The sequence below is a fragment of the Cibotium barometz genome, chromosome 51 (assembly GCF_041138505.1).
Source record: "Cibotium barometz isolate CiBa-2024 chromosome 51, ASM4113850v1, whole genome shotgun sequence".
NCBI lineage: Eukaryota > Viridiplantae > Streptophyta > Polypodiopsida > Cyatheales > Cibotiaceae > Cibotium > Cibotium barometz.
The window spans coordinates 23,710,204-23,725,204 of NC_141096.1; the positions used below are offsets into that span (position 1 = coordinate 23,710,204).

Consider the following 15,001-nt stretch of genomic DNA (forward strand, 5'->3'; position numbering starts at 1 on the left):
TGGCGATGGGCGAGCAGCCAGTGGGGCCACTGGCCAATCAAAAGGCAAATAGCGATTGAGTCATCGTCGACTTTGCATCAAGGGGTCAAATGAAGGGGTTCGTGCAGAGGTGGTGGGCAGGTGTACAGAGTTAAATGCCCTATAAATTAACAGAAAAGAAAAATAGCTCTCCATAAAATTAAAATAAGGGGATTTTTTTTGTTTTTTTTTGGTAGAGGGTGGCGGTGGACATTTAGAAACATGCAAATGGATGAGGGGATGCCATGCATGCATCATCTCCTCCCCTTTTCTCTCTCTCTCTCTATGCCGCCTCTACGTCGAGGGTTGGAGTCGGCTTGCAAGTAAACGCAGAGAGCTTCTCTGCGTTTCTGGGCGGAGCTCTCAGCGTTTCAGGGCGGAGCTCAGCTGAGATCTGTAGGTTATTCTATATCTCTGCACTGTTGTAAAATCTTTCCTCCCACCTCCCCCTCCGCCGCCGCCGCCGCCTCCGCCTCCGCCTACGCCTTCTGTCCGTCCTCGTGTTCTTCTCCTTCCGCCTTCACCCTCTTATCATATCTTTTGAGCTCTCCTTTCACCCTGCCGCCTCCCCTCTTCCACCTTTTTCTCTTCTCTCCTCCATATAGCAGCGCCCCTCCCTGCCTGCCTCCCTGCGCGCCTTTCCTTTGCATGCAAAGTACTTACGTGCCCAGCACTCCCCACTCTCACGTAAGCAGCAAATCATAGCCCCCGAAACACACCACCCCACTCCATGGGCTAGGCTAGCCTGCAGAGATCACATGGATCAATCAGCTTCAACGCAGAGTTCTACGCAGATTGGGATCAATAGAGGGACACATATGGGGAGTGAAGTGGCTCCCATGCATGTAGATAGAGTGATAAACACCACCACTACTACAAGGACGGCAACAACGTCGCCCACCATTCCTGCTCGTATGCCTGTACGACCCACCGCCGTACGACCCTCCATCAACGCCACCATGGCTGCAGAAGAGTACCGTGATGATTATTATGATGATAAGGATGACGATGATTGTGGGTGTGGTGCGGCCCCCCCTCCTCCCAAGGTCTGCTTCAATGGCAAGTGCCGTACCACCGCCTCCCCCTCTTGGAAGCCCGGCTGGCTGTTGCGTTCCGGTGGCATTGCCGATCTCTGTGACACGTGCGGGTACGCCTTTCTCCCTAGCTTCTTCAACGTTGTTTTCTTTGCAAAGTATTAAAGGCTTTCACCCTTCCTCCTGCATGCTAGCTCCTGCACCATCTCATGTGGTGTTGACAACCCTGTCATTAGCTCCGGCATTCTGCTCCTGGCTTCCACCCACTTTGTGTAGTGGCTGTTTATACTAACCACCTCTTCCACACGTGGGTAACGCTCATGTGGGAAATCATGGATCCTTCGCTTCTTGCTTCCACCTACTTGGTGTAGTCGGCCACCATGGATGTATACACTAATCGCCTCTTCATGCGTGGGTAACACTTATGTTGAAAACCGTTTATCCTCCCACACACGTGGGCAACTTTCACCTGGAAAAAACTCTGATATGCATTTTTCTGCATGCCAGCATCAGACCCCTTTCTGCATCATTTCTTGTGGGTTTGAGAAAGCAAGCGAGTATGTGGGGTTGAAAAACTAGCCTAGTCTCTTCGACGGATTTCTGGGAATCTTAAGGGGTATTCTGTTTCTGCTGGCATCCGCCCACTTTGTGTGTTGCCCGCCATGGCCATAGCTACCTTTTCCACACGTAGGTAATGCTCATTGAAGAAAGCATTCATCGTCCCACATGTCACCTTTCCTGCGGTGCCCATTCCCATCATCATTGCTCAGCATCACCATGTGCCTTCACATAGGCGCTCATGTATTTCACACGACCAGCTATCTGTCAGGAGTGGCATGTGATATCCCATGGCCGCCCTCGTGGTGAGAATGTTGGGACACAGGATCATGCATCGCCCACACACAATGTATTGCAAAATGATGATGTATTGGGTTAGAGTGATGAGGCATGTTCGCAGAAGGATGATGCATTAGGCTAGAATGACTTTGTTGAGTCCTTGTTGGGTTTAGATAGTATGTAGGATGTACATGGCATGGGCAATCATGTAGATGCACACCAAGACAGGTCGTCCTCTCATGAGGCTTTGTAGGATGTACATCATGATGTATCTAATCATGACACCTTGCAAGGCACTCATGATTGTTCACGGTTGTAGAGCCTATGCATAGTGATTTCCTTCTCCTTTAGCATTCATCCTTCAGCAATTATGAGAGGTGGGCACAGACACCGGCTCATGGAATGTGTAGGGTCTCGGAGGCTTCCCACCCGTAGTAGGAAGTGCCTTGTGAAGGATCAACTCCATCTTGTTGATACAGGTGGAAGTATGGATGTGCTCTTGTTGGAGGATCACAAATTGGATAGTGTGGTAAAACTGGTAAGATTCTTTTTGGCTGCACTTATTAGTTCTGGGCAGATGAGAGTGTCACTTATGTCTCATTTTATTGGATATGGTAGGCGCAGGATGCTGCACTTTAGAGGGAACATGAGAAGCATCCAAAGTCTCCTTGGATCCTAGCTCTATTTTCTACAATTGGAGCAGAACTACACGTGGCCATGGATAGGCCGGGTGAGTTGTAATTCACCTTGCTGGGTGTGAGCATGTATTGGGCACCGTCTTGTAATCACTTTAACCCTTAAGGAAATGGAAACAACACAAAACATAACAAAGCTGAAAACTGAAATTTGAACAAGTACACCACATTGGGGCCAAAATTTGGGCCAACCCCCTCTCAATACCAAGTATTATTGGAGTATTTTATTTGTACAATGTTCCATGGGCTATGATAGCGAGATTTTTCATAGACAAAGAAATGAATACACATACCAAACAGAGTTGTCGGAGAAGAATTTGTCGATGAAGACTTTCAACAATTCCCTGTCACTCATTGGAGAGATGCAAATGCATCACAGGTGGTGTTCCGGGTCCCCACACGATAGTGGTGTGCCTGGCACCTAGCATTCTCACAACATGAGAATGTTGAAATAGAGAACTGGCACCTGTGGACACTCATGGGCACAATTTTAGGTAGTGGTGGAGTTGTTGATGACGCCGGAGCGCGATGGGAATAATCAGCTGGTTAGAAGCACCGGCCACAAGCTAAAAACAGGCGTATAGGCCGCCCGGACAGCACCCAAACCAGTGTTCAGCACCTGGCTTAATGACGGCCAGCAGCAAAACAGGTCAACTAGCAGAGGAGGACCACATGAATCTGTCCGTACAGTGTACGGCATGCTGATGTGGTGGTCGTACAACTGAACTTGTGCCATGCTGATCTTCGTGTGCTGAGTATTAGAGCTGGTCGCCCTCTGCTTGCTGATCAGTGGTATGTCCTCGGAATTGCGATCGGGTGTGCATAGCGCCTGTAATGAGCATAAATGAAGGAGAGGTAGGCGTGTAGGAGAGATGGCGAATAGACATTTCCCTTCTAGTGCGAGAGAAGATCACATGATCATGCGCGAGGTAGGTGGCCAACTACTTGGGCCACCCACATGTCCACCCACATGTGGGGTGTCTACCCAGTGATGGGGTGTCCACCCACACTTCCAAGCCACCAGGGAGCCCACTGAGTTGCCCGAACACTTGGTGAAGATTGTCCACCCATCTTCAATGAATGCGAACTTGCAAAAGTTATAAACATTACAAAGCATTATAATAAAATAAGTCAAGAGTTTTTGAGTGCACTTACCACCTGTTCACAGGCCACCAAACACGTGAGAATACATGGCAAATCGCATGGTTCACGGGCAGGCATCCTAGGCCCTTGAACTAGACATTCATAACAGGCAAACACATGAAAACAATTTCAAACATGTAAACGTGTGTGCATGTGCATTTTTTTACGAGCAAATCTTCCGATTATGGAACGAGTCACAAGTTTGGCACATCAGAAAGCGTGAAATTGGGATCCCAGGCTCTCGGATCCACAAATTGGCCACACACGGGGGCATGAGAAACTAGAGGGGACCATTTGGGTGGCCAAATGGTGATAGCTTCTAAACAATTGTCCTCAATTGAAAAGCGTTGAGATACGCCTGTAGAAGATGTGGATAGTCAGAAAAGTATTGCTTTTGTCAACCCATTTAGCATCAGTAGGAAGATAGTTTTTAAACTTCACAAGTATTGCTTGTCAACCCATTTAGCATCAATAGGAAGATAGTTGTTAAACTTCACAAGATATCGTTTGGAAAGCTTGCCTGCAACTAGCTTTCTCTCCTTGTGGAAGACTATATGTTCTAGCTGAAGTATCTCTTTCAACTTTTGGCGGGTCTTGTGTGACATGCTTGTGTGGATCTGGCTCTACATACTTCCATAACAAACTCACATAAAGACATTGTCAATCTTTCAATGATTAGGTAATGCTAACCTGAAAGCAACTTTATTGATCTGTTTGATCACCTTGAAGGGTCCATAATAATTGGTAGAGAGCTTAGGACACGCCCTCTCTTTACCTGGCCTCTTGCGAAGTCTTGTTTTCTCAAATTTCAGCAATACCCAGTCACCTTTTTTGATCACCATATGCCTTCTATGCATGTTGGCAACCCTTCTATGCTTATCTTGGGACCTAGCAATGGTTGTTTGCACCTGTGCAAAGGCAATATAACATTTTCTTCGGTAGAAAGATCCCATCCTTGGTGCGAAGGATGGGTGGTAGAATTACTTTGCCATAAATCTCAAAACGGGCCTTTCCTGTGGAAAGATCCCATCCTTGGTGCGAAGGATGGGTGGTAGAATTACTTTGCCATAAATCTCAAAACGGGCCTTTCCTGTGGATGCATGTATCGTGTTGTTGTAGGCAAACTCTACAAGCGGTAGGTACTTTTTGCACGCGGTCTTTTGGTTTGCAACATAGCACTTTAGAAGATCTGACACAGCTGAATTTGTAGCCTCACTTTGGCCATCCGTTTGTGGATGATAAGCCAATAAAAAGTCCAATTTAGTACCCATGTTATCAAAGAGAGCCCTCCAAAATAGGCTCGTAGTCTTAGGATCTCTATCCCCCACAATGGACTTCGGAATACCATGATGCTTGAACACTTGTGCAAGAAACACCTTCACCATATGCTCAGGTTTGATCGTCTTCTTGATAGGCAGGAAATGTGCTTGCTTGCTAAACCTGTCCACAATCGTCCAAATAGTATCATTACCTTGTTGGGTCCTTGGCAAATCCATTATGAAGTCCATAGCAATGCTTTTCCATGGTTGCGAAGGAATAGGCAACGACTCAATCCGGGGGTCTTTTGTCTATCCAATTTCACCTTTTGACAAGTAATACATGCACGTTCATGTGCTTCTATGTCCTTGCGCATACAATCCCTACACCTCCCAACCATCTCAACAGTAATTCCATGGCAGGAAAGGTGCCATGGCCGTAATTGACATTTGGTCAAAGAAGGCCTTAACTCGAATGGGACCAAATTTGAAGACAACACACTCTCAAAATTGGTGTCCCCGCACTCACCAAAAGGATAGGGATTGACACAATAGGGCCTTACTCACCATTCCAGCCAAGTTGCTTATTACAAGTGGACCGACAAATTGGGTTGAGGCCTTTACCAGTGAACTCCAAGGATTGCAAGAATCCAGCACAGGCAAGGTACACATGTTCACAAAAGTTATCTTTCATGCCGTTGGTAAATAACTTTCATCCTTTGTTCCTTGCCCACATCTTATGATTTAGATTATCCTTAGCTTCCTGAAGAGACAAAAGCTGGAAACAAACCGCAACCCCTAACCAATCTCACTCATGGTACCCATGGGGGGGATCATTTGATTGCCACCATTAGCCTCTTACCCAAGAGCAACCACAATAGTTGCCTTAAAAAGCGACCTTCCCAATTTCCCAATCCACTGAAGAGAAGACCCTCGACTCTGGAAGTGACAGGTTGAGCTACATGACTTCTTCACACACCAATCCACTGAAGAGAAGACCCTCTTGACTCTGGAAGTGACAGGTTGAGCTACATGACTTCTTCACACACCAACCACCCCAGGGAGAGGTGCATGCAGCCCAATTCAAAGTTGCTCACCATAGGTGACACATGAGCAGGCTCCTCCCCTTCCCTCCAGAGATCCCTCACCCAATCCCACATTATAGCAACATCTATAGCATCCACATTGGTCGGCCTCCCACCATGCCTCCCACCATCAGGACCATGCCCACCTACCCCTCTTTGACAAACTCTCAAGTAAGCTATACATTGGTCTCTCATAGACTATCTTATCCCATTGACAAAAGAAAAAGCGCTCAACCATGCGCGTAGTAGGCAACCTCTATGACCAGCATAAGGCGGAGCATGGCACTCATCCATAACCTTTGGCCTCATGTTAGACACCACACATAGTCAGTTATCCTTGATGAGATAGCCGTCTTTGATCACATAGAAGCATGTGCATGACCAGCCATCAAATCAGTCCATAAACTTGCAAAATCTACATCGTAGTGGTACAAATCTTGCATGGTAGAGGTCCCCACGTGAGGCAATAGAAATTGCGGTCACGTATGGTCTCTTGGACAATGCATCAGCCACAACATTCTTTTTTTTTTTTTTTCCAGAAAGAGACTTCTATTAAGTATGAAAAAAACACACAACAATCACAGCTATAAGCCGGAAAAGAATAGAATCACCCCAATATGTAAGGTGATTTCAACCACCGAGGAGCATCAAGATGCCATGTAAGACGTGTGGTACTAGAGGAAAAGAAGATGCCATGGTCTCACTCCCGCATAAATATCACGCGCTTTGCCTGCGCAGAACGAGAGGGCCCCTGAATGCGAGCTCAAGTAGCCATAAGAGTATGGATGATATCACCCCATATAGTACTAATACACTGAGACCCAAAAATCTGGACACCCTCAATAGTCTCCGTGCATCGAGCTCTCCAGATCTGCTATGCTGTAATACTGGCAACAATTTCCCAACTGGTGTCAATCCTCTGTCTGGGGGGTGTATAATCAGAGTGAGGAACATCCTGCAATAAACCATGCCGCGCAATACCTCTACGAATGAAAATAGCAGAATCTGTACCATTGTCCTTATAAAAAAGCTGCGGACCGGACTGGGAGGGCCAAGCAACTGCCCCCCATGTCACATGCATGGCTCGGTGTTACGACCCTGTGTTTTTCCCTCTGGACAACAAGCAGGTGGGCACGGGCACGGGACGCAGGGATAGGCATCAGTTGAATGTGAAAAGGAAACTCATAAGTGTGGCCAGCCAAGTGTGAAAGGGGACAAAAAGGATTTTAAAGGTTATAAGGTTTTTAAACCTTTGATGATATTTAAAAAATATTTTAGTTTTGGAAGTTTGCGTTTTTGCTATTGGCTTTTTGGAAAGTAGGCGGAATCGCGTTTCTGGCTATTAAAGCGAAGGGTGGTTGCCGTGTGGAGATTGCCGTGTGGTGGTGAGGTGCATCACCTTGGAGTCGAGAAGAGGGGGAAGGTGGCCGGATGGTCTTCACGAGCACATCCCCTGGAGGACTGCCGCTATTGGGCGCTGCTGCCGCTACAGCTGCGCATGGACGGGCGCTGCTACTGCAGCTGCCTCCACGAGCAGCTGCCGCTGTTGTTGTTACTGCCGCTTTTGCTGTTACTGTTGCCACCTCCGTCGGGTGCTGTTGCTGCCGCAGTCGGGTGTTACTGCCGGAAGTTGTTGCTGTTGGGCACTGACAAGGTGCTGATGCGCATGGCCTACAGTAGGGCGCTGCTGCACATGGGCAGCCAGGCAGGTGATAAGGTGGTTGAGCATGGGTTACTACCAAGTAAAAAAGCGACCAGGCGACTACATCTATGGGCAACCAGCAAGGGGCAGCTAGGCAGGCGTCAAGCAGGAATTTCTCTACAGACAGTTGGGCAGCCAGACGAGTGTCAGATGGGAAGCCCTCTACGCCAGGTGGCTGCATGTGTGGAAGTAGTCAGCGCGGGTCTCTCTGTATCTCTCTCTTGGAAGAAGGTGAGCTGAAGGAGGCACCGAGGGGCTAACAGCCAAGGAGTCTCTCTCTCTCTCTCTCTCTCTCTTCGCAAGAGCAGGCTTTGGTTACAAGATTTGGATATAGAGGATCAAGTTTTTGGCATCGTGATTGATGGTGCATATGTGGATTTATATGTCATGGAAATAGGACATTGGTCTTTCGTGAAGAAACATGACTTTGGTATCGAGGATACAGGACTATGGTTTATGGATACAGGTCCATGGTTTATTAGATACAGGTCTTTGGTTCGTATGGAAAGCATGTCTCTGGATTCATGTGAACAGGTTATAGTTTTCTCAAGGTTACATGCAAGCTGTGACTACAGGAAGGACATATGGTTTGGTACAGCCCTACTGCTGTTTGGGAAAGGGTTGTGGGATCCATGGTTGAGATGGAGAAGACCTTTTCAAGCAGGGAGGTGTTGTATAGGTGTGCCTTCTCTATGGAATGCTTTGCTGTACTAAGCGAGAGATCTTATTTGGAAAGTCGTGGGTGAAAAGCTAAAAGGGATCCTATTGGTAAAGGATTCGACAAGTTGTACTATGTTCTCATTTTTGATTAAGTAAAGAAATACCGCAAGGGGCACCATTGCGTTTTGGGGCCAATTGGTGTCCTTGTACTTTTTGCAGGAGCATTCTAGCTCCCCTATTTGTTTTCCTTTTTCAGGTTCCCATGGGTGATGAAGTGTTCTGTGTGCGAGTGCTTGTTTCACCGCCCGTTAAGTTTTTGAAGGCCGGTTTCATGGTTCCATTGCCGGGATATCGTCGACTTTCTCAAGGAGGTGAGCTCGTGGTTGTTTCATGAGAATCACATCAAAAGCTTCAACATGTGGAAAGTGAAAAGGAAGTACAGGAGGCAGTGCAGGATTGTGTGTCTTTGCCTGTATAAGGTGAAGAGCAAAAGCTAAAGATGAAGCTAAGGAGAAAAGACACCAAGGACAGGAAGTAGTCATCCAGGAACAAGAAGCAGTTGAAGTGTTATGGTGCAAGAGATGGGTTGAAGGCTATGGCTTTTGACACTTTGTCACCAGTGGTATCTTCGCAAAGGCTTCATGGGTTCGGAAGGCAGCTTCTTTCTATGTTTAGCAGTGGTGATCCAGTATGCTTCATTGGGGACTTGTGCTTACCACTTGGGTGGAGTACAAGCAGGTTTTGGGTGCTGAGGATGTATCAGATGAAGCTCAGACGGAAGTGGAGGAACTTGATGAGGTTCTTATTCCCAAGCAGATATTGGCACACAAGGAAAGAAAGGTACAAGGTAAAGTTTTCCATCGCTATCCTGTGAAGTTCAAGAACTATTCACCGATGGATGTGAAGTGGATGGAGGAGGGTGACTTAGCAGATTCACCTCAGGTATTGCAGCTTTATCTTGATGCCTTTGAGTTGGAGCCGACTCTTGCTACGGCTCATTCAGGTTCAGCAGAGCATGGATCTGGAGCACTGCCTGATGCTCAAAAGGGGAGTAGCACCTCCGTTCCCTTGTTTACAGACAGGCTTAGTTTTCATCGAGAAGTCGCTTGGTGACATTTTTGTATTCACCCGAGGTACTGAGGCTGACAGTACATCTGCTTATGGGACTTCTATGATATTGTGTACTAGTCACATGAGATGGTAAAGTTGGGTATGGTTCACAGTCGGCCGCACCATGAACTATAACTGGAACTATGGATAACTCTGTCTACACTTATGGTTAACAAAGATTGTTTTTGCCTTCGGAACTAAGGTATGACTGAAGAAGATTGGGACATTGATCTTTGTCATATGGTTCTGGTTGTTCTTGACCACAAGATAGGTCAATTGGATATTGAGATGATGCTATTTGTGGAGTTGGTCTCCTTTGGAATGGCATGGTTTTGTTGAGCTCAAAGGCTGCGGCAACCTGAGCTAACACTTCGAGACTTTATGGAGGGCATAAGTCTTGCGAGCAGTCCTAGAGTTGGTTTGGTTCATTGATATATGGATTGAACTCTATTTGTGCATGTATTTATACACTTTCTGAGGTATTATTGTATTTTGGTGCCATTGGATCCTGGTACCCTTGAGAATACATGGGGTAATACTCTGGATTGTGTTAGGATGAGATGCATGTATGTTGATATGATACATCAGGTACTTTACAATGTTCATGGTGTATCACTGAATGTGGCTCCTGCGAGATGGCCATAAGTAGAGTGTGTAAAGCATCAAGAGGGACATATGTGAAGTACTTAGTGGATGTACTGTTTGGATGCATTGAGTGCTTTCATATGCTCATGTTGTATCATCAGTCGTGGGTCCTGCGGGATATACATGGGTGTAAGGCTTGCGAGTAACCCTGAGACTGTTATTGTGGAGTGGGTAGAGCATCTTCAGGAGCATATTGTTTGCGAATGCATATATGTTTGATGCATATGTTTGTCATATGTAGAATGATGCATGGTTTTGTTTTTGGCTAACACAGGTTACGTGTTTCCACTTGGTTTGAGACTTTTGCTCCAGGTTCTGAAGAAACAAGCAAGAGTTGATTGTCACTTTGACGTGACGGTTTGGCCTTATTGTTCAGGATGATTGTTTCATCACCCAGATGCACTGGAGGGGCATTTCTTCGGTCATATGGGAATCTTTTGGATGCTTACTGTGTTATTGAGTGCAATCGAGGACGCTCGACCCTGTGTTTTTCCCTCTGGACAACAAGCAGGTGGGCACGGGCACGGGCACGGGCAAGGGCACGGGACGCACAGTGTGGACAGGCATCAGTTGAATGTGAAAAGGAAACTCATAAGTGTGGCCAGCCCAAGTATGAAAGGGGACAAAAAGAATTTTAAAGGTTATAAGGTTTTTAAACCTTTGATGATATTTCTGATCCCACATAAATTTGACTCCTTTTTCCATCAGTCTTCTAAAAAAGGCTCCGTTATTTCAGCCACTTGCGGGAAGAAACTTGCTTGAAGAGTTTAACATACCAATGAACCTTTGTAACTATTTCAAATTCTTCGGTTGCGGAAAAGCCTGCATCACCAATATCTTTGTCGAGTCAATTTGAATTCCTTGATTTAAAATAATAAAGCCGATGAATTTTAACATTGTCCTGGCTTTTGGAACTGCAATTGGAGATTAAACTTAGACAATCTGTTCAAAACCTCCATCATGAGTTCAAGATGCTCAACCCAATGCAAGAGATGGGTTGAAGGCTATGGATTTTGACACTTTGTCACGAGTGGTATCTTCACAAAAGCTTCATGGGTTCGGAAGGCAGCTTCTTTCTATGTTTAGCAGTGGTGATTCACTATGCTTCATTGGGGACTTGTGCTTACCACTTGGGTGGAGTACAAGCAGGTTTTGGGTGCCTGAGGATGTATCAGATGAGGCTCAGACGGAAGCGGAGGAACTTAATGAGGTTCTTATCCTCGAGCAGATACTGGCACACAAGGAAAGAAAGGTACAAGGTAAAGTTTCCCATCGCTATCCTGTGAAGTTCAAGAACTATTCACCGATGGATGCGAAGTGGATGGAGGAGGGTGACTTAGCAGATTCACCTCAGGTACTGCAGCTTTATCTTGATGCCTCTGAGTTGGAGCCCTAGATCCTTCGAACTCTGGAGATACCGCAAGATCCGCAATCCTGCGTCCCAATGAGACTTCAATGGCATCTGCATAAAAGAGCTCAACAGCCCCAAGAAGCTCAAGTCCAATCTGGTGTTCAGCAACCAGATCAATGAACCAACCAACTTCCGGTACTGCGAGGCATCAACTGGCTCACAAGGATCAGTAACGGTTAACTTTGTGTTCGGGTCCATCGGCGAAGTAATAGGCTTGCAGTTCTCCATCCCAAAGGCCTCAAGCAACTCATGAACATACCGCTGCTGAGAGACGAAAAACCCCCTCTGGGTCTACTAGATCTCCAATCCCAAAAAGAAGTGGAGTAAGCCTAAGTCGGTCATCTCAAACTCCTTTGACAAGGCAGCCTTCGTCACTCTAATGTGCTCCACATGACCGCCAATGAGAATGAGATCATCCACATAAAGGATGATAAGCGTGACCATGCCGTGTTCCCGAAAGAGATACAGGTTTGGATTTGCAACCAATCTCTGAAATCCAGTCCGAATAAAGAAGGAATCAATCTTCTGATTCCAAGCCCTGGGAGCTTGCTTAAGACCATACAAGGCCTTACGTAACCTGTAAACCATCCCTTCAGATCCTGGAACAATAAAGCCTGGAGGTTGTTCAACATACACCTCCTCCTGCAGGTCACCATTAAGGAATGCAGATTTTACATCCATTTGATACACGGGCCACCTCTGAGAAGAAGCAAGGGCAAGAATGGTCCGAATCGTGGACATCCGTGCTGTCGGTGCAAAGGTATCCTCATAGTCGATGCCTGGCCGCTGAGCATAACCTTTAGCCACAAGTTTGGCTTTGTGTTTGTCCACCGACCCATCAGACGCATATTTGGTCTTAAAGACCCATTTGACACCAATGACTGACCGCTTCGACGGCCTCGGTACCAACTCCCAAGTGTTGTTCTTCTCGATGGCATCAAGTTCCACCTGCATGGCTTTCCTCCAAGTATCCTGTGAAAGGGCTTCCTTTACGGAAGTGGGCTCTTTGTCCCACATGATACGAGACATCAAAGCATAGTTCACCTGAAGAAGCTGCGCTGTGTTGCTTTTATCTCGGACTCTATGTGATCTTCGAGGGCCGTCCTTTGTGGTCCACTCGCAGGGTAGCTCCGTGACACCTGACTCCCGAAGGGTGTCTAACAACCACCTAGGTACTCGAACAGATCATGGAGCCTCCTGTGATCGCGGGGGCTCTACTCCAGCTGCGGGCTCAACCTCTTGTACTGACTGACTGAGGTTGATCAACTGGAATGATGGTCTGGGAATCATCATCAGACTCCTCTGGATCTCCAAGAAGTGGCGGCTCCTCGACAGTGGATACTGGAACATGCTCGTCAAAGACCACATCCCGGCTGACAACAATCTCGTTCCTGTCCGGATCATACAACCTGTATCCCTTGGAAAGAGAGTTATACCCCACAAATACAAGCTTGCGGGACTTGGAGTCAAGCTTCCCCCTCTGCTTCTTCGGAATATGTACATACGTGTCACTCCCAAAGACACGGAAGTGCGAGACATCAGGTTTCCTGCCAAAGTATGCCTCAAATGAAGCCATATGGGGTACTGAAGTCGTCGGAGATCGGTTGAGGGTATGGACAGCCGTTGCCACAGCCTCTCCCCAAAGTGGACGAGGAAGATCACGATGCTCCAGCATGGTTCTCGCCATCTCCACCACAGTCGTGTTCTTGCGTTCGCGACAACTCCATTCTCCGAAGGCGATCCAGTATTGGCCAGTTCCCTTTTGATGCCATTATCTGCATAAAATCTGAGAAATATAGTCGAGGAGAATTCACCTCCTTTATCAGCCCTGAGAGTCTTGACCTGAAATCCAGACTCTTTCTCCACCATCACGTGCGAATCCTTGAACCGTGCAAAAGCTTGGTCCTTCGGGGAAAGAAAGTAGACCCACGTGAATCTGGTACAATCATCAACAAGCAGCATAAAATAGAGAGATCCTCCCAAAAATGGTGTCTGCTGAGGTCCACCCAAATTAGTGTGAATCAACTCCAATGGTTTCGAAGCTCGCCTGGAAGCCTGCTTCGGAAAGGATTCCCTGTGCTGCTCACCACGTATGCAAGAACTGCAGCGCCCTTGCCTACTACCAACATCATCCATTCAATGGTGCAACCAAAAAGTTTTCATGGTCCAAACATCCTTGAATATGCACATGGAGCTTGCCTATGATAGGCATAACCTGCACCTCTTTGCTTGCAAAGGTGGCTTTTGGGGTCCCAAGTCCCCTACAAAATGCCTAGAGTGGCGGCCATTTGCACCGAGGTGAAGTTATCCGTGACACAATCATCAAACATAAAGAGGGCGTGCTGATCCTTGATTTGCCCCCGAGCTCTGCACACCATCCTTTCATTACCTTCATGATTAGTATTCCCTTGCACATCGGGAACTACATGCACATTCACTTTAGGTTGCTTGTTGCTTTCATTTTTCTTCTGCTGAGGACATTCTCTAAACATACGGTCTTTGCTCCCACATGCAAAGCACTTCCCTTCCTTAACGTAGTGATCCCTTTGCTCCGGTGTAGCTCCAAACTTGTGCCTTTTGTTGGGGTTGTCTTTGGTAAAGGTACTCTCATCTTTTCCCTCATGTGTGGCCTCTTTCGAGATCCATTTAGAAGGCTGTCCACCTTTTTGCAGGTTTTGGACAGCCCTTCCTTTACCCTTGTTAGCGTGCCCATCCTTATTGGATTGTTTGATCTTTTGTTTTAGTTGCTCGGTGGCAAGAGAAGAGGCTATTAGCTGTTGCAAAGTTTGATTTGGATAAGTTCTAACCCGAATGATGTACGGGATGTAAGCTGGTCTCAAGCTTTCTTTTCTTCTCTTGACCATTAATATGCAAAAAAGATGATACCTCCAAGAGAATCTTCCAAAATTTTTTACACATGCTTGTAGCGATTCATGCTTCTTTTGATGTATACTGTCCCACTTCTTTACAATCTTCTTTACTACATTAGGAGGCAAGAATTGAACATAAAATTGCTCTTTAAACTCATTCCAAGTAATGATGGGAGTCTGGGAAAGCTTTTCGGAGATCCACCATGTTGAAAATACAAGTGAATAGGGTGTGTGCGGGAACAAGCCCTTGGTTAGAGGCTGTAAAAGAGAAGATGTAAATGTGAAAGAACCTGTGAAAAGGTGAGAAGAATCTAGTGGGAGAGAATAAAGGGTAGCATGAGAAGATTTAGGAAGTGTGGAGTTATTCAGGGAGATATTCTGGGAAAAGTGAAGAGGTGGAGAGAATCAGGGAAAAGAGGTGGAGTGAATCATGGAGAAATCAATGGGATTTGATGCTGGATGTAAACTCTATAAATTGAGGCATTACCCTAATGAGAATTTGCTGGTTTTTGAGTATCCATGCCTACATTAATCT

At 46.5% G+C, this 15,001-nt stretch overlaps 1 protein-coding gene across 5 annotated transcripts in view; it reads left to right on the plus strand.

Moving 5' to 3' along the window:
* The first annotated feature begins 235 nt into the window (after window positions 1-235).
* Window positions 236-15,001, plus strand: part of LOC147609445 (B3 domain-containing protein Os07g0679700-like) — a 132,175-nt gene continuing 117,409 nt past the window's right edge. For 4 of the 5 annotated variants that reach the window (XM_086787510.1, XM_086787511.1, XM_086787512.1 and 1 more), the window contains exon 1: window positions 242-1,165. In XM_086787510.1, coding sequence (XP_086643636.1) covers window positions 777-1,165 — 389 coding nt within the window. In that variant the 5' untranslated portion in view covers window positions 242-776. Of the gene's footprint in view, window positions 1,166-15,001 lie in introns of all 5 variants that reach the window. The other variant, XM_086787508.1, reaches the window with a different exon arrangement.